Below are 20,603 nucleotides of genomic sequence, written 5' to 3' on the forward strand. Positions count from 1 at the left end.
ATCTTATTATTTATCAAATTAATACTGCTCTACAAAATAATTTAATATTAGTGATGTTATATCAAATAATATTTAAACAGAAATGAAGGAAATCCTGATATCACATAGCCAGTGAACATAATCTGGTATTTATTTATGCAAACATACGATAAAACTCCTCTAAATCTTCAAAAAATGTTATGTTGCCATATAAAATGGAAAAACCTAAAGTAAATATTAAGATTTCATTTTTAGCTCATTAAAAAGTACTGAAGTAAAATTCCTTGCTACAAACACAGAAGAGATAACCAGAGTGAGAAAATGTAAAAAAAAAAAAAAAATCAATCAGTTTCTACTTTGGAAAAAGCATGTCTATTTTTCAAAAAATGTTTTAACGGATAGGAATTCCAATAAAAAGATTAAATTTTTTCTTGTCATGTCATAATGACATCTCAAAAACCTATATAGATTTTACCCTGTTAATTAAATTTAGCACACACAAAAGAAACTCCCCATACAGAAGACTTTTGCACTAGAAAACAGGTAATTCACATTCTGATAAAGAGCAAAAGACAAGTGCTTTATTATGAGAACTGTTCAAGTAAAATTTCAGTGTGCACCAGTGAAAGTGAATAAAGATTTGCATCATTTTTTTTTTTTGAATGAACACTAGGTTAAAAGGGGGCTACACAGTTGTTTTTTGTTTTTGTTTCCAAACACCATCCTCTGCTAAGGCAAAAATACACTTCATTTTAGAACACAGCTGTTACAGAAGAAAGCTACATCACAGTACAGTACAGCTCACCCTAGTCTGGAAGCCATCATGGAATGGCACATCACCTGCGCTTAAGAGCTTTCTGATGCAGGCTAGAATTACAGTATTTTGTCACAGCTTTATTTCTCTTTAAACTGATGAAATTGGAATACACTTTCTATTTCTCAGGAGTGTGCAGATGGGGCCCATATGCTGATATTACAGTAATTACAACATTAAATAACATTGCACAGTCAACCTCCAAGGCTAATTCAGTAGAAAACAACAAGTATTAAAATGTACCTTTACTAGTGGTTTTACATCGCATATATCACTAATTATGAAAGAAAAGTAGGCAAATGCCCAATTACAAAGCTGCACATTATAGGCATAATGATGTGGAATAAATACAAGAAATCTGGCAAAATACTAAAAACAAACAGGTCACATGGGAACCAACTGAACAACCACATAAGCATAAATCAATAATATACTATTATAAATAGCATGTTTTGCTCCAAAGTCTCTTATGTAATGATAGATAGTACTATGTCAGGGGTGGATGGAAAGGCTTGGAGGGAGCATGAGGCAAACATTCCCAATGCCCATTAATTCCTGAGGTGGCATTATTTCTTAACTGATGCATTGTTCAACACTGTAAAGATGAGTTTGTGCTATGAAATGGTCCCAATATTATATTATACTTTCACAATGTCATGGGATTTGGAAGGCAGCAAACCTAAGTGACACTTTACATTATAATAGCCAGGTAAAATATTGACTCTCTTTAATTTTGCTGCTCCAATTAGTAGTGGGCCAGGAAACACTTTCAAGTTCAAAAGAAATTTTATGTAGATTTAACTTCTTCCCCAGGACTTCTTAGTTAGCTCAAGGCAAAGCTATTATTATTTTCATGTACTTTATTTTAAAACCTCTAAGTGCCAACACTGTAAACATTTTGTATCTTAACTAAACCTTGTCTGATAACAAGGATAAGAGCAAAGATAAGCAGAAGTAATTCTGTGTATAACAAAGCTGATCTATTTATCAGCTTCTGGTTCAAATTTAAATATGGTTTAAAAATAACTTTTAAAAGTCCATGCTACAATTGTAAAGACTAGTTTTCTGTGCACTTTTTAAACTCTGGACACAATTTTCAAAATTGCATGATGGAGATAAGAATTTTAAAAACCCACCAGAATGTAATAACAGAAAGAACATTTTCAACTCAAAGCATCAAACGTACATTTACGTGCAGAAATCTAGACAACTATACAAGTTTTTAAGCAATCATCTGTTTTATTATACAACTCTATAAACAGAAGATGAACAGAAATACACAATATACTTACCTGTACATGTGAACCTACTTTTTTAGCTACAGATATTTATTATAGTTCATACTGACTTTAATTTGATAGTTCATAACTATGTATAACCTTATTGCAATAAGGGCAAGTTCTACATGGGGAGATTCACAGGCCAATCACATTAGGCATCACCAGTACATTCAAAAACTGTACCTCATATATGGGTGTATCTTCCCTGATCCTGTAAATTCGAGTGTCTTTACAGCTTAAGCTCATTTGCTATTTTAGATGCAATGTTTTTAAAGGCAATAGATGTCCCGGATATTCGCTTGAAGCGGACTCCGTTGAGGGACAGTCGTGGCAACTTGCAGACTTCCATCTCCCACTGCACGAGGCTATCCTGCCTGGCATCACCATGGACGCAGAAAAGCAAAAACCTCTCTTTCTGTTCATAATCACAGTTATTTGCATCTAACACTTTGCGGATTTCTCTCATCATGTCATTGGGGTCCATTGAACTAGTGGTCTTCATGCTCCACGTGAACCGCAGAGAACGTGGCTTGGAATCTTTACCCTCCTCCTTTTCTCTTTCTTTTGGTTCCCCTGTTGTACTTCTGGAATTAGAGAACAGAGGGGGAAGGGGGGAAAATGAAGACAAAAATTCCTGTCAGCAAAGACATCAAAACACACACAAAATATAAGCAGTCACAACTCAGTGACTAATAAAATGACCCAGTTTGTAGACTACCTTCAAGTAGATACAAAGATTTGTATCATCTTGCTGTTACAAAAATCAGATTCCAGGTTGCCATCTGTTTTGACTCTTATTAATACCTTCCATTTAAAACAGCTTATTTTCTTAAATATATTTGTTTGTGGGAAATGTTTGCATCCGAAAGCAAACAACTTGATATTTTTCCTCCATACTTGTTTGAAAATGCAGATTCTCCATTTTCTATACATTTATACAGAATGGAGACCAAAAGCAAGTTGCTTATAAACACACATTTTTGAAATATAAAGAAAAATTTTCCTTTTTTTTTTTTTTTTGCATAGGAAGTCTGGGAACCAGAAGAGTAGTAATGGCTACTGTGGGATTATTTGTACCTGATGATGTGGAGAAAGAATGTGGTTCTGCAGTGGGGTAACATGCAGGAGTGCAGACATCAGACTTCAATGTTCCACTAAACATATCCTTAAAACAGTCTACAGGGCTCCAAGTGACCTATTACACTCCAACTCCCACCCCTAACCCTCCATCTATTATTTTCCTCCTTGCTCATACCCATCAAGACACTGGCTTCCATACTGTTCTCTGAACATATGGGGTGTGTTTTTGCCTTAAGGCTTTTACATAGGCAGTTCCCTCTACCATAAATGCTTTTCCCTCAGATGGCTGCTCCCTTTCTCCTTGTGGTCTATAATAACTATGTCTACTCTGGCATGGCCAATTCCTTACCTTGCTCTATTTTTCCTCTTAGCACTTATCACATTCTTATATACTATTATATTTATCATCTGTCTTCATCACTAGATTGTAAATTCCAATAGGGCAAGTTTTGTTGGTTTTGTTCACTGATGTATCTCATACATCTAGAACTGTGCTAAGCAAATAGCAAGAATTAAATGAGTCAACCTTACTGGATTTTCCTTATTGGAGGTCTCCCCATAAATAATATAGTATCATAAAACCTACTTCAAATAAGCGAAGACAGGTAAAAATAATAATTATTTATGACTCAGAAGATGCTGTAATTAAATTTGTTGAGCAGTTATCCAAACATAGATGTTACAATTTTAACTTGCTAATCTAACTAACTTGTGTGTGATTTAAAGAAAAAAAAAGGATACAATTTGAAAGGAATTTATATTCTACTATATAAATATTTTACGTCTGTATACACATTTTACATCAATATTATCATATAATGTATATTCATGTATACATTTATATTTATACATTTTTATGTATTCATTTACATGTTTTCCTCCTCATTCTTAGATATTTCAGCAGACAAACCTCTGCCAACTATGCCAACTTGAGAAACTTGGGAAAAGATTAAGTGTAGAAAATAAATTTCCAAAGACTATCAAGCAACTATGGAGAGTACTTATCTCAGTGTCTTCTCTATTAATCTCTTTTATTTGTTCACTAAATCTAAGCTATGACATCACAGGTCTCCGAGTGTGTGTGCAGATCCAACCAGAATCATTCACCAGGACTATATGCACAACACGGGCTATGGGATCAGTGTGCTAGGGTGGGGAGGTACCCAGGAGATCACGTGACTGAACACTCATTTTAAAAACAGAACTGACAACTGGGAAACTGAAATCACTTTTCCACGGTGAAAAGCAAAGACTAGAAATCAGGTGTTTTACTCCAAGTCTAGTTTTCTTTCCATTCCATCAAGGAAACCTGGTGACCTTAAGACAATAGGCACATACAAGGTATTTTTCTACCTGTATCTCAAAGGCATCACCACTGTTGTAACGTTAACTCTACAAAGCGCCTGGACATACTGACATCAACAGTAACAGCTAACACTGACTTAGAAGGAGTACGTACTGTGAAGTGAAGTGAAAGTCGCTCAGTCATGTCCGACTCTTTGCAACCCCATGGACTATACAGTCCATGGAATTCTCCAGTCCAGAATACTGGAGTGGGTAGCCTTTCCCTTCTCCAGGGGATCTTCCCAACCCAGGGATTGAATCAAAGTCTTCTGGATTGCAGGTGGATTCCTTACCAGCTGAGCCACAAGGGAAGCCTGCTGCTGCTGCTAAGTCGCTTCAGTCGTGTCCGACTCTATGCGACCCCATAGACGGCAGCGCATAAGGCTCCCCTGTCCCTGGGATTCTCCAGGCAAGAACACTGGAGTGGGTTGCCATTTCCTTCTCCAATGCAGGAAAGTGAAAAGTGAAAGTGAAGCCACTCAGTCGTGTCCGACTCTTAGCAACCCCATGGACTGCGGCCTACCAGGCTCCTCCATCTATGGGATTTTCCAGGCAAGAGTGCAGGAGTGGGATGCCATTGCCTTCTAGGTGCCTAACATGTATCAATTACTCCTTTACCCCCGACAACAACCCTAGGAAGCAGTCAGAGTGAGGAAGCATGGGCGTGAAGAGTTAAAGTAACTTTCTTAAAGGTATACAGAGAGATAAGTGCCACAGCATAGCTCACACCCATGAGTTCTGGCTTGAAGCCAGCGCTATTCACCACCATGAATAGGACAGAACCTCACTGTAACAGGTTGGGTCCCACCGGGGCTCCTTACTGCTTCTTCATCTGTAAAATGTCTACCTTTCACTTGGTTGTCATGAGGATTAAATGAACCGCTGGTACCTTACAGATAGTAGGTATCTGATAAGTTTGTTCAAAAGCAAAAAAAAAAAAAAAAAAAAAGAGAGAGAGAGATAGACATATTGTCACATTAAAAAGATAAGCACATGCAGATTAACTGCAACATCAGCGGCCACTTGTGACCTTACATGCTATTAAATACCTCAAGAGGAAAATTGAGTAGAAAGATAGGACGAGTTGCCAGAAGGGGGCTCAAGACTAAGTGACTCAGCAAGGGAGGGGCTAACCGCAAGAGTCCTGCATGTCTAACAGGCAAAAGGAGGCTGAAAATTGTTCTGCCTCCCTCTGGCTCCCTATTAAGGTGACTTGGGTACCTAATCCCACAAAAGAAACATTTCAATTATTATGACTAAACACACACACAGCACAGTTTGTAAAAAAGACTACACAGGGATGCTCAGTACAGCTTTTCCAAAGCTGACGGTGGTTTTTGATTTTGGCGGCATGGCACGTGGGATCTTAGTTCCCCAACCAGGGATTGAACCTGAGACACGTGCACTGGAAGTGCAGTCTTAACTGCTGAACCACCAGGGTTTCCAAAGCTCATGGTGTCTTATTTTTCAAGTAATTTTAAAAGAAGAAATTAAATTGAGACCTGTGCTTAGCTGGTCAAATATAATCCCTGAATGAAGCCAGGCCTCTGTCCTACTGAGGAACTGCTTGTCAAGGTTCTAAGGTTTATGCATTACCCCTTAATGCTGGTGTACATTCAAAATAATCAAATGTCTTCGTTTCTTAAACTTCCCATTTATAAATACAACATAAGCACTAACATGTCACTAATGTGGTCCACCCCAGTGGCGTCAATGCCCCTCCCTGACAATCACAAACCCTGGGGGTAGGGCCCAGCCACCTGTTTCATCCAGCTCTCCACCCTATTCCGACTGTGCTCAAGTTTGCGATCCATCACCAAAATGAATACACAGGCAGTATTAAGTGTCAAAAAAGCCATAAAATATGGCAGGGTGAGAGTTTTGAAATGTGGTCCACCAATGAATAGTCCCTTAAAATATATTTCTAATATCACAGCTTCCTATGTATTTGGTTACCTCAATGTTCTGGGTTATTTGACTAATTTTATTTACATCATTTTTGTGAGAAAAGGATCAGTACATTTTAATCTATTAATTCTTCTGCCTGTTTAAGACATGTTTTTTAATAGGACAGAAAGGCTATAAGGCATACAATTCAAAATAATGTTTAGGAAACACAAAGTTAATAATAAATACTAGGCAACATTAGGAAAGCCCATACCAATATAAAAACTATAAATGCACATTCTATCTAGTTATTAGTTCTCTCCATGTTTATTAAGTGCTGTTAAGTATTTCAAAAGAACGTCTTCACACACAGGGACCTAGCAGCGAAGTATTAATAGTGGCTCCTCACCTTGAGGTGTCGGCTCTGCCACTGGCTTCGCCTTCACTTGGATCCCTCAAAACAAAGTGAAGGTTGAGATTTAATGATAAAAGTGAGAAAAAATTACCAAGAAAACCTGTATCTAAAATGATTTTAAAATTAACTTGTTGAGCAAACTTCTAGCATGACAGATCTCTATTACTAGTCAGTCTAATATCATTTATGTTTTTCATCATAACCACACTTGACTACCATTTATTGAGCGTCTACTGGGTATTGTCAGAGAGGACATGCTAAGTGATGGTTTAGGATTTTTACGTGATCTTCCAATTTCCAGCCATGACTTTAAAGTCATAACTTATCTTTTCACTTTTAGTTCAATCTAAAGTTAAAACTATTTAATAATTATCAGCAGCAAGATTTAACTTCATAATGGTTATTAACCATAATCGTAGTAGTCGCTCAATTCAGAAAAATATACATGAACCTTGCAGTGAGAAATAAAGCTTAACACATTAAGTATTTCTGAAAATAAATATAGTTTTTAAATATGCAAGTAACTTATTTCAGAAGTTATGCTAATGATTCATGCACATGATAAAATATTACAGCACACCAAACAGCCTATCCAAGCAGATGAGTCTAAAAACATGAATTCAATCTTAAAAGAAACACTGATCTTACCTGTATATCCAGCTGTGAAATAAAACCAGGAAAACTCTACTAACTGTTCTTTTGTTGAATGTAATTTGTCATATTCAAAGGTAATTAAGTATCTACATAGGAGTACCAGGTTATAAACCAGCTGAAATATACTGAGATGACTTCTGATAGCAAAACAGTACTAAATAGTTGGGAAAAATCAACAACGTGAACCCTTAAGTTAACATTTTCTTAATGTTTTAACCATTCCAGAAACATTATTTATGTAACATGAATGCAACAATAAAATCAGTACCACTTTCCTCAACCCTCAAATTAATAACAATGTTGTATATCAGCACAACAAGCTCTAAAACTTCAACTGGTTAAAATATGAATGCCTTATATGCTTCTCAGCGTCTTTAACCATAGGAATTTCGTGACAGACGTATTCGGTAAAAACCATTTTCCTATCTGAATTAAAAAGGACAGTAAGATGTCCTTTCACATTCAAATAGGTTTTCTTAAATTTCTATTTTTAATAACTGGAGTCTTCCTTGGGAAGTATAACAAAAGTTCCAAGCCATTTACACAAACCTGTTTTACTACAGCACACTGAAATACAACACATTTCTGAGGAGGCTCAAATGAGGTGTGCATTTTGAGTTACATGTAGATATACTGATAGATATTGAGGGGCAGTCTTTCGATTGGGCACGAAAGATAATAATGCTGCTGATTCCTGCTGCTAAGATAAATTTCCTTTAACAGGAAGGGACCTACGTTGCACTGGACTTTTCTACGGTTGGCAGACTGACGCCCAACTGGAAGCATTAGGAATGAAACACATCTTAGGCCCTACTTCCCTTGCAGCAACTATTTGCAACTGACTCGTCACATCATTTTTCATATCCTGTTTGTGCCTGCCTGGATGCCACAAAGAGATTGGAAGAATTTCTGCTATTTGGCAATGGTTTCAAATAGTGCGTAAGTCAGCTCCAAGCAGCCACAGAGGGAGGCACCTGGGGTTAGAGAAGTGGAGCTGGCTGTAACAGCAACGCAGTGCGTGCAGCAAGGTTCTCCAATGTTTAAAAGTTTAAAAAAGCCACATACCTCATATATAATCAGCTGAACTAATCCGGTTATTCCCTATATAAGAGCTATGAGGTTTGATATAATCTCTAGCCTATACAGTAGGTATACAGAACTCCTCCAAAACAAATCATTCTAAACACTTGAAAACAGAAAATCTATATCCTCCCCTGATGGATTATTCTAGTGTAAATCACTTTACTTAGAAAGTTCTTCCTTAAGCCCAGAAAACAACTCTTTCACGTGGTCATTCTGGCGTCCAGCTTCTTACTGGCCAAGGAGAACTAGTAGCTGGCTTCTTTGTGATAACGGTTTTCAAATACATGAATGATTAACTCTGAACTATTCTGTATCCTTCTTAAAACTTAATAATCCAAATTCCTTTACTTTTCCCCTATAAAATCCTATATTTTCCCCCATCTTTTAAAGCCTTCAGTAGCACACCGACCGAGTTGGTTCCTGAGCCTGTGAGGTGTCCTGGCTTGCGAGCTGGGCGTGAGCCAGCCCTGCCCCCAGCACACGGGGTGTGGCGTGGGTCCCGTGGAGGTGTCAGCATGTCACTCCATTTCTTCCAGCTTTAGGGAGAGTGAGGTGAGGAAGCCAGAGGGAACACAGAGAAAGGCCGGGCTTGAGCCCAGGACAAGTTTAAGAAGACAAGTGGGAAGGATGGTAACTTGACAGTTGAGGTGAAGATAGTAAATAAGGCGCTGAAAAAGTTCTCTAGTTTACTGCCAAGCCTCCAACACCCAAAAGCTCAACAGGCTGCAAATGCATAGCAGACTGCACGTCCAGTCTGTCTGTTGCTAAAGAGCTCAGTGGGTCCATCCCTGGGATGGAAATTCCTGCTTGCCTGTCTTCTTGCATTAAGTCATCTGAAGCAGAATTAGATGGCCCCACCTCGAGCCACAAGATGCTACCCTTATGGCACTGTTGTGAACACAAATATATTTGTAAAGCCAAAGCTGCTCATAGGGTGACAAGTGACCTCAGAGCAGAACTGAGCATTTTTTCTCTTCTCCAACCACATCCAGAATTAATTAAAATATGTTAAAAGTCAAGACATTAAAAAAAACCCTATTGGACTTTCCTGGTGCTAAGTGGGTAAGAATCCACTTGCCAATGCAAGGGACATGGGCTCAGTCCCCGGCCTGGGAAAATTTCACATGCCTTGGAGCAACTAAGCTGTTGTACCACAACTAACAAGCCCCGACTCTACAGCCCACGAGCCACAGCTACTGAGCCCACTTGCTGCAACTCCTGAAGCCCGGGTGCCCTTGAGCCTGTGCTCTGCAACAGCAGAAGCCACGGCAGTGAGAAGCCCACACACCACAAAGAAGAACCAGCCCTGCTTGCCCCAAGCAGAGAAAGCCTGCACAGAGGACCCAGCATAGCAAAAAAAACCCAAACCCTCTAATTTCTGACAAACAACAGCAAACAACCTCCCCCCTCGCTTCTTTCTCTCTGCCCCCTCAAGCCCTCTACTAGATGACACTGTTCAAAGGGGAATAAGGGCCCGGTGGAGCCTGAGACACTTTCACACTAGCACCCCCCAGAGGCTGGCTCTGAACACTTTCATTCCCTCAACCTTGTCCTCTCTTTCAGGACCTGCTTCCTTCATGGCACTTATCAGAATGTCTAATAACTTTCTTCACTTTTTAAAGTGTCTTCCACATTATTCATCTACTCATGGGATAAACATCTACTGAATGCCACACCATATGTCAGAGGAAGCATTCACTCTTCGGCAGGAGACTGATTCAGCACAGAACAGAGCAAACCAACCACAAGCCCCTGTTCTCACAGAGTGTCTTCTCCTTGGGAGAGACACATGACGAACAAGTCAGTCAAGGAAATCCACTATTTCAGGTAGAATCAAGTGCTGTGGAGAAAAATAAAGAGGAAGAGGGAGTACTGGGAGGAAGAGGTGGTGATGTTCAACAGGGGGTTGAGGAAGACCTCCCTGAGGAAGTGACAGTCCAGTGAAGACCCGAATGAGGTGTAGAAGCCAGCCATGCAGGCGTCAGGGGAGTACGAAATCCTGAACGGGTATGCCTGGTGCGCTCAAGGACAGTCAGGTGCCCTGAAAGGCTGGCGGGGAAAGGGGCGGAGTGGAGAAGATGGAGTCAGAGCAGGGACGGGTGGCCAGACTACGGAGGCCACTGGGAGGGCTCTGGATTGTATTCTGAATGAGACAAAAAGCAAGCTGAGGATTTTAAATCAAGGACTTACATTGCTGGGGACACGACAGGACAAGGGCAGAAGCTAAAGCACCTGTGAGGAGCTGGAAGACATACAGTGATTGAGACCGTGAAGGCAGTGGTAGGAGGGCTGGACGCCGCTAAATCCTGGAAATGCTGTGAAGGCAGCGCCCAAACAACTGCTCACGGAATGACATGTGGTGTGAAGAAAGGAGGAGGCAAGGATAATCCAGGCTCAGGGTCCGCAGCAACCGGAAGGACGGTGTCGCCGTGACCTAAAACGGCACAGGCTGAGGGAGGGACAGGTTTGGGGAAGAGAAGCAAGGGCTGAATCCTGGACAGGTTCTGTTGGACAGTCTATTTCACAACCAGGTGGAGAGGCCGAGTAGACAATTGGATACAAGTCTGTCCTTCAGAAGAGCGGTCTGGCTTAAAAATATAAACTGAGACTGTTAACATATGATGGAATTTAACAGCATGGGCTTGAATGAGATCACAAGAGTAAGGAGAACCAGATAAGACAATGTGTCCAAAAATCATGCCCTGAGGCAGGCAGGTCAGGGAAGGGCGGGGGGACCTAACAGAACCAGCAAAGGAGCCTCAGAAGGGACAGGGAGCTCAGGAGGGCAGAAGGCCAAGTGAGGAATAGGTTTCAGCAGTCTGGGGGGGTCACAAGACCATCAGGAACTGGCAGGAAGGGAGGGGCTGTGTCAAGAGCACCTGGCAGAGAGCCTGGCCCACGGGAGGTGTCCACCTTTGCTGAACGCCTACATGGCAATCTTCCATCCTAACCTCACAATGATGATCTCTAAGGCATGTTCCGGCTCTGACAGCTGGTCCTGACTTCTTGTCCGGTGCTCCTTAGTATGTTTCTCTCTATGATTTAAATTTCATTGCAAATAGAAATATTTTCCATGATGCTTAATGTACAATTAGTAATCAAGCATTAAACTCAAAATCTATTTTCCTTCACCTTAAAATCAATTCTGGCTTAATGATAAGCAAGTACTGGCTTTTAAAAATGGATTTAAATTGCCAGTCAAACGCCCACTACTGATAATCTAACTGGTGCCCCACAGAGGGTCCTCCAGCACTTCCCACGGTCACAGTGACTGTGGGGAGCTTTCAGGTCTTCATCACTGTGGCGTGGTAACCGCCCAAATGGTACAAAATCACTGTCTGATATGGTTAGAAACTGACTTTGCATGAGGGTATTTAAAGTTACAAATGCAGCTGGGTGATCTTGGGCAAACCAATCCATGAATAGAGTCTACATACAGTTCCAAAAAAAGGGAAGAGACTATAGACACTGCTTCTCTTTTCTACACCCACTCTCTGAAACCCTAGGAACACTAAAAACATAGAAAATTAAGTATTTAAGCAATATTTTTTAGAATAAGTATAATACTTTCTTACCCATAACTTCTTATTTGCTCAAATAACTACCCAGTATGGAGACTTAACTTCTTCCCTAGTGGGAGCCCTCAGGGCCTTGCCCACACATCTCTTTCCATTCACGGTTCATTCTGTACTGTGGCCGGTGGCAGACAGTCTGCTCCTTTTGGGGCTGAATCTTGAGGGCACAGATGCTGTCTCTTCATCTTTGAAACTTGCTCAGCACTGAGCACAAAGCTTTGTACCTGCGGGACTTTCATGGGCCTTTAGCAGGACCTGATAGTGGACCAAACTTACATCAACGTGCACTATGTTCAGCACTCGTAGAATCAATGGGTGTTATATACTTACGTTACTTTTTAGAAAGGAGTACAATTTCACAGTATTACTGAACTAGATTACTACACTTGTATTCCTTTTGTGTTTACTGTGTTTTGATGTTAAGATTTTATGATGTTACATTACATAAGTAATATCTGTGACTCCAGAACATAATAGGCTTTCTATAAGTCAGAATAAAAGGTGGACTACATGTGTGTATGTGTGTCATTAGTAAGCGATTTAAAAGTATTCTTAAGTACCATTTGAAGGACAAATGTAGTCACATTTAATTCCATTTTCTAAACAGAGGCTTTTAAGTAGGGAACATTTCTTGTTAGAACACACATTTTTTTATGTCAAGTTATGTTTCTCCCGCTCTATTTTACAGAATTTTAAAATTCTCATTTGTTCTTTTTTTTTTTTTCTTAAGGAAAAAGACTATGTCCTCCTTGATCTTTTTCTTCAAGCTTCTGTAAAAAGAGCATGTCTTAATGAAATGTCATAAACTCATTTTGGAAAAAAATCACTGTAGAGGTGAAAGAAAGAAAAAAAAAAAAAGCAAATATCCGTTACTCCCTAGGGGAAACAAAACAGTGCATTGGTACTGACCTGCGGACAAATTTGGATGTTATTTTGCTTATTATACCAGTGGACGTGCCCCTCCTGGCGTGCGCGAAGGCCCCCGGCTCGTGGGACGGGGAGGCGGGCGGCCCGTTGTAGGCGGCGCTGCGGCGCTCACGCAGCTGCTCCCCGTGGAAGGTGCTGCGGCTGGAGCTGCCGCGGGGGAAGCGGGTGCGGTCAGGGGTCGAGGCGCTAATACTGTGAGCAGATGGCGACGCAGCAGGCACGCGCTGGGTTGTGCTGCTGAGACACAGGAAGATGCGTTACACAGGGTAACCAGAACAGTTTTGCTCATGCTAAAAACTGTTAGAAAGTTGCCATAGCTACTTTTAATCGGCCCTGTTCTATTCGTTCTAGTGACAGATGTGATGCATGTGTTCACTGTAATTACCAAGACACTATCATTTCAGACTCAATGCCTTTTATAAAAAGTTAGTTACTAAAGATGGAGAGATTTCTCCATCTCTCTCTTTTTTTTTGATGTTCTTTCTCAAGCCTTCATCAAGCATAGTAGAAAAGCTTTTGTGTACTTACATAAAAATAATATGTACAATACATATATTTTAAAAAACCTATTGAATTTTGGCCTAACTAAAAAATTTATGACATTTTGATTCAATTTGTTTGACTTAGTATGAATAGAATGCTAGATTTCTAATTTAAAAAACAGATACACAACAAGCAACAAAGATTTGTTGAACAGCAGAAGAAACTATAGTCAGTATCTTGTAATAACCTATAATGGAAAATAATTTCAAAATTAATGTGTATATGGATCACAATAAACTGTGGAAAATTCTGAAAGAGATGGGAATACTAGACCACCTGACCTGCCTCTTAAGAAATCTATATGCAGGTCAGGTAACAACAGTTAGAATTGGACATGGAACAACAGACTGGTTCCAAATAGGAAAAGGAGTACGTCAAGGCTGCATATTGTCACCCTGCTTATTTAACTTCTATGCAGAGTACATCATGAGAAACGCTGGGCTGGAAGAAGCACAAGCTAGAATCAAGATTGTCGGGAGAAATATCAATAACCTCAGATATGCAGATGACACCACCCTTATGGCAGAAAGTGAAGAGGAACTAAAAAGCCTCTTGATGAAAGTGAAAGAGGAGAGTGAAAAAGTTGTCTTAAAGCTCAACATTCAGAAAACGAAGATCATGGCATCTGGTCCCATCATTTCATGGGAAATAGATGGGGAAACAGTGTCAGACTTTATTTTTTGGGGCTCCAAAATCACTGCAGATGGTGACTGCAGCCATGAAATTAAAAGACGCTTACTCCTAGGAAGGAAAATTATGACCAACCTAGATAGCATATTCAAAAGCAGAGACATTACTTTGCCAACAAAGGTCCATCTAATCAAGGCTATGGTTTTTCCAGTGGTCATGTATGGATGTGAGAATTGGATTCTGAAGAAAGCTGAGTGCCAAAGAATTGATGCTTTTGAACTGTGGTGTTGGAGAAGACTCTTGAGAGTCCCTTGGACTGCAAGGAGATCCAACCAGTCCATCCTAAAGGAGATCAGCCCTGGGTGTTCTTTGGAAGGAATGATGCTAAGGATGAAATTCCAGTACTTTGGCCACCTCATGCAAAGAGTTGACTCACTGGAAAAGACTCTGATGCTGGGAGAGATTAGGGGCAGGAAGAAAAGGGGACGACAGAGAATGAGATGGCTGGGTGGCATCACCAACTCGATGGACGTGAGTTTGAGTGAACTCCAGGAGTTGGTGATGGACAGGGAGGCCTGGCGTGCTGCAATTCATGGGGTCGCAAAGAGTCAGACACGACTGAGCGACTGAACTGAACTGATGTATAACTGAATCACCTTGCTGTGCATCTGAAACATTTTGTCAACTATACTTCAATAAAATATATGTATTAAGAAAAAAAAAGAAATTACTGAAACAGGGATATAAAGATATATGTCATATATATGTATATATTCCTGACACTGGAATTCAGTATCAGGAATGCCAAACAAGGGGCACTGCATGCAATTTTTTGTCCCTCCACTGTTCTCTTAAACCAGTCAGCAATGTGGAACACAAATTTTATTGTTTATCAAAAGGCTGTGAATTGAAGGCTTATTTCCTATTTACATTTCACTCCTGAGTGACAGTAAATGCTACCACATACCAACAACAGATTAACAAACCTATCAAACATGTTTCTGAATTTGAGAATTCTTAACATGCAGAAATACCAGAAAATAATGTAACTTTATAACTGAAAGGGATCTTTGAGATTATTTGTTTCACTAATAGGAAAATTAAAAGTTCTTCTTAAGTACCAGTGACTGGCTGGAGCCAAGAAGATTAATCAGGTCTCAACCCCTAGTCTTGTGCGTTGGAATGTTTCTGTTTGTTTTTAAACCATAAAAATTCAGTTTATTTAAATGATAAATTAGGAACAACCCTTTATTTCATGGATAGGTTTAAAACAAAATCCTTGAAGAAAATTCCTCTAGAAAATGACTTAAATTATAAGCAACATTTCTGATAATAGTTGGAGGATGTAGTAAGTTTATGTTATAATTTAACTTTACCTCTGCCATAAACATTGAGTCTTCTCAAAAAAGCTCTTAAAATGTGATGGCTATCAGGTATTTTTATATGGTGCTATATTTTTTAAAAACTCTTGATGGCAAACGGAATGCAACCCCATGTTACCCGGGCCTGTAAGCTTCAGAGCTGTCTTTAATGGTTGGCAGTGTGACTTTAATAGGATGGCCGGAAGCTGACATGGACTTCTGGTGGCGGGGTCGTGCGGAGGGCACAGCGGAGGCCACGGCGGAGCCTGCAGCGGACATGCTGCTTGCGGACATCTCTGTAAGGCTTTCAACATAAGCCGGTTGAGAAGACCATGGAGATATAAAAAAGAAAAGCTGTAGTTTACTAAAATTTAAGAATTAGATTTTTAAAAGTCTAATATCTTTCATGACAAACACTTGAAATCAACAATGATATTATTACTAACAACAATATTTTTAAAAGTGTACAGGGTGAATTTATCACCACCTTCCATGGAAAATATTTCATACACTCTTGTCCTATATATGTGAATCTGAAATCTATAACATTATTTTTGTGGGTAAAATGATTGACCAGAGACACTTCACACTTTCCAAAAAAAAAAAAAAAAAATCACAGTTTGGTGTGATGTGTTGATGTGACTCACTGCCCACTATTCAATAAGAATTCATAACTGTAGCAAAAATCCTCTCTCTTGAAACATCATCAAAATGCTTTTAGCTCAGTTTTAGGTTAAACTGCTACAGATTAAAGGAGCTGCAGATTAAGATTTAGTAAAGGGAAAAGAGTAAAACAGAAGTCAATTCCCAACAACCTCTCTGGCCTAAAGGCTCTTATGTCTGAGGAAGATTCCTTTACCTTTGTATGCCTCATAGTAACATTTACTTTAAGTGCCTATTAACTGAGAGGGAACAAGTTTAAGAATGGTCTGTCAAGTCTACTAAAATGACTAGGGAGGGATGGAACTAAACAGAATTTATTACAATAAACTCCGTCATTTTGTGATCTACTGATGAGCAGTCCTTACAACTCACCATGAAAAGAAGTCAAATTTTTTAACTAATAAAACATGATTTATCATTATTTGAAATAAAACACTCTGAGAACAGTGTGGTCTCAATGATCAGTTGAGATGGCCACATTTCTTTAGCAGAAGGAAAACACAGTCTTCTGTATTTGTATATAATGATGATTAGACAGGGTGGGTGGGAAGGGAGAAGGAAAGAAGGAAGCAGCAGAGGTATAATAGAATAAGATTCAGGACTTCCCTGGTGATCCAGTGGCTAAGATTCCAAGCTCCCAATGCTGGGATCTCAGGTTTGATCCTTGTCAGGGAACTAAGATCCCACATGCCACAACTAGGACCCAGTATAGTCAAATACTCAAATAAAAATAAATACTTTTAAAAAAAGAACAAGATTCAAATAATGAAGATAAGATTAGGACACTGTGATAGGTTCTGCTATAGGGAATTATTTCCTATCAGCTTTTATTTAGAAAATTGTAGATTAAGAGATTTACCTCTTATTTTCCCTAAATATTCTTCCACTGCTCCATTCTGCTACACATGAGGAGGTGCCTTAGGAAGCACGGCTGGTTGCCATCTAACTAGTGATTCTGTTTCCTTTCCTCTTCACCTGCTCAGCTATAGGAGCTGTACCGAGAGCACTACTAATGCAAAGCAATGACAACGGCAGTCCTACCCGCACGGTGACAGTTACCTGCTGTCTTTTCCGTTCTGCAATGCTGTGTATCGATCTGTGGTTCTTTCACAGACATACGTATTCCTTCTTGCCATGCTACCTCCAGGATACACATTGTTCTTTAAGGAGGGGGAAAAAAATGACACACATTAAAAAATTCTAGCTGTAGTTGTGGAAAGTCAAAGAAATGAATTCAAATGGCAAGTAACTCTGGAAAAACCCATGGTGGAATTTTAACTTATCAGAATCTTATATTAATAAGCTCTATCTCCCACCTCTGTCTTGAAGGAGTAAAAGGCAGAGCATAGCAAGTGCCTCACCATTTTTTAGCTGACTGTCCTGCAGCAGCAGTTGTTTGGAAGCAACAAAAAAGCTGGGCTTTATTCATACCTCTGTTTGCTGGTGATGGGAGCGGTGCACAGGTAGCTGGAGGGGACCATGCACCAGAGACAGCCCACACTAAGTATCACTTAGCTCCACAGTAAGTTATCATCACAAACAGGAACCCTGGGGCCCTGACAATGGAAGGCCACTCGGAAGCCTGAGGGTGTCCATTCTGCACCTGCTTGGGAAACCCTCATAGCCACCGGCCATGTGAAGAGACCAAAACGTGTGCTGTGCCACCCAGGGGAGTATTTCCTTTTTCCAACTACATAGATATACAGTGTTTTCTTTTAACTAATCATAAATCTCTAATTTTTGAACATGCAACTATTCCTTCTTTGCTTTTAGAGACTACTCAGGAGGTTTAACTGAAGATGAAAATTTAAGAGGAAATTAACTGGAAATTAAAAAGTTAGAAGAAAAATCCTGGAAATAAATAATAGAAAGGAGGGAAAAAATCCTGGAAAACTATGAAACCACAAAGAGATTACTACAAGTCTGTAACAGTATCCCACGGGAGCCAAATGTAGCGACTTAAGAACCCACCTTCGATCATCTCACGGTCTTGGCTGAACTGTCACACGAGTAACCTTATTTCAAACAAAAGTCTAATTTTGAATAAACTCATTGTCGGATATGCTACCATACCTCCGCTTTAGAGACCTCTTAAACGTTTCTGGCTGTTTTCAGTTAACACCACCTTCCTTCTCAAAGTGTGATGAACGGAAGCACTTCTTCAAAACTCGGCCTCTGAGTCTGTGCTGCCACAGGCTGCCTCCCTGGCCTTGTCCCTTTCATGCCATTGACGCTAATACTAAGTGGCCAAGAGAAAAATTTCATAACCAGAATCGTTTGGCTTATGTTAAAAAAAAATAAGTGTGGCACAGTAAATCTGAATTTGAGCCAATGCCTTCTTCAAATGAAAAAAAATGTGCTTTGGACACCTACTACACACGTGACCACTAGTGATTCTGGTGTGCTGGTACGTAACAGGAGGACATAAACGTGGAGAAACAACAGTGAACAATGCAAGGCAGCATATAACTAAGAGCTACATAATGTGGTCCGGTGATCAGAAAGGCTAGTAAGGTAACTTTAGAGTATTCAGTTACAGGAGGCTCCAGGCGGAAGGCAGGACTCGAAATGATCTACATAAATGGGATTTTCATAATGTGAGGGGGAACCTTAAGCAAGAGCACCACACAGAGACGGGTGGAAACCGCTGAGTATGTTTATAGGAAAATAAGACCAAGCTGAGTTGAAATGACAGGTACACAGCAGAATGCCATGCAATAAAAGGTGAAATTATTTCTTTCTGTTATATGAGGTGATGACACTCTGGCAACCGTCCTCTAGTTGATATGTAAGTAAGAGGAAGTGATTTGTCTAAAAAATTGCTTATAAAAATATATTAAACCCTATTGTAGTTACATCATTTCCAAATAGATCAGCTGGAATGTAAGCGGCTATATCCATTAATTCTTAAAGTGGTTATATACAGCTATCTCATAGACCAAAGGTAACGATCACATCACATATTTTTAAAACATATGGTTTCCATTATGTGTATAAAACAATAGGTACTGGGGAGTTTAACCCATTTACAATTACAATTATGTTAGGCTTTCTGGTACCTTATTTCATGCTTCTATTTAAACTGTTTTTTTCTTTTTTCTCTCCTTTCCTACTTTCCATAAGCTAAATCACTTTTTTTTTCTTCTATTGGCTTAAAAGTCATACATTTTATTTTTGTTCTTATATTTTTTGTCCTTAAGTTTCTGAACTCATTTTTGCTTACTGCTACAGGTGTCCCTTGTTATTCAATGAAGATTAGCTCCAGGACCCTTGCAGATTCCATAATCTGTGGAGGCTCAAGTCTTTCATATAAAATGACTGAGTATAGTCAGCCCTCCGTGTATCCACAGGTCCCCTGTCCACAGATTCAACCAGTCATAAATGGAAATCAAGGGCTGACTGTACTAATTTCCTAAACCTCCCTCCCATCTTCCCTTTTAAGGCATATGCTTTTTCCTTTAATTTCTATCCCTATCTTCGCTTCCTGGATATTGTTCAAAATTTTGGTTCTGAATTTTCATTATTGTTTTTTTCTTTTTTGTGTATGTTATCACCATACATACTGTAATAAGTTAGCTGATTGCTTTCAACTTCCATATATTTTACAGAGTATTATAGATACCTTTCTCTTCCTATAAGAATATTTCCTCAGACAGCAGTGTTTTCAAGTAGGTCATTCAACAAGAGTTGAAATACTTTAGTCGTAAGAATAGTCTTCTTTACATATGGGGTTGCAAAGAGTCAGACATGACTGAGCAACTGAACTGAAATGACGTTTATATGACAATTTCGTTGGGTATAAAATTCTGGGTTCAATGTGTTTTTGATACTTTAGAAAAAAAATATTTTTTATCCATTTATCTTCTACATCTATGTTGAGAAATCTGATGTCAGTGTGCGTCTTGTTCCTTTCTAGGTCACCTCCTGTCTCATTCTGAAACCTTTAAAGTTTTTCCTCTTTGTTTTTGGTATCCATATATCCCACTTAAAGGGGCCCAGGAATAAGTTCTCCTTCTGTCTTCTGTATGCCTTTTGAGTCCTTTTAATATTAAGTTTTTCATCATTTTTTTGTTATTATTTCTTCAAATATTTCTTCCCCTTCATTTTGCCCCTTTTCCTTTCTAAACTCACACTTCCTAAATGATACTAATTCTAATTCTACTTCTATCCTCTGTACATCTTGGCTTTCCTTTATATTTTCTCTTCATTCTTTGCTGCTGCCTTAAGGTAGATGTCTCAATCTATCTTCCAGCTCTCGTTATCTAATTTCTATAGTTTTCTGTTTTAAGTAGACAATGTGAGTTAACTCTGTAAATTAATTATTGCTGTAGTCTGCCTTCACTGAACAGCTTATTTGTAAACATAAAA

General features: G+C 39.3%; 1 protein-coding gene across 7 annotated transcripts in view; it reads right to left on the reverse strand.

Annotated features, from left to right (window-relative positions):
- Positions 1–526: 526 nt before the first annotated feature.
- The window catches only part of MARK1 (microtubule affinity regulating kinase 1), a 141,503-nt gene continuing 121,426 nt past the window's right edge, over positions 527–20,603 (reverse strand). For 2 of the 7 annotated variants that reach the window (XM_040263252.1, XM_040263247.1), the window contains exons 14-18: positions 17,295–17,395; positions 15,712–15,876; positions 13,021–13,275; positions 6,794–6,838; positions 527–2,657 (exon numbers count right to left, since the gene is read on the reverse strand). In XM_040263252.1, coding sequence (XP_040119186.1) covers positions 2,303–2,657; positions 6,794–6,838; positions 13,021–13,275; positions 15,712–15,876; positions 17,295–17,395 — 921 coding nt within the window. In that variant the 3' untranslated portion in view covers positions 527–2,302. The remainder of the gene's footprint in view (positions 2,658–6,793; positions 6,839–13,020; positions 13,276–15,711; positions 15,877–17,294; positions 17,396–20,603) is intronic. The other 5 variants (XM_040263253.1, XM_040263249.1, XM_040263254.1 and 2 more) reach the window with 3 other exon arrangements.

The sequence above is a fragment of the Oryx dammah genome, unplaced genomic scaffold (assembly GCF_014754425.2).
Source record: "Oryx dammah isolate SB20612 unplaced genomic scaffold, SCBI_Odam_1.1 HiC_scaffold_21, whole genome shotgun sequence".
Lineage (NCBI taxonomy): Eukaryota > Metazoa > Chordata > Mammalia > Artiodactyla > Bovidae > Oryx > Oryx dammah.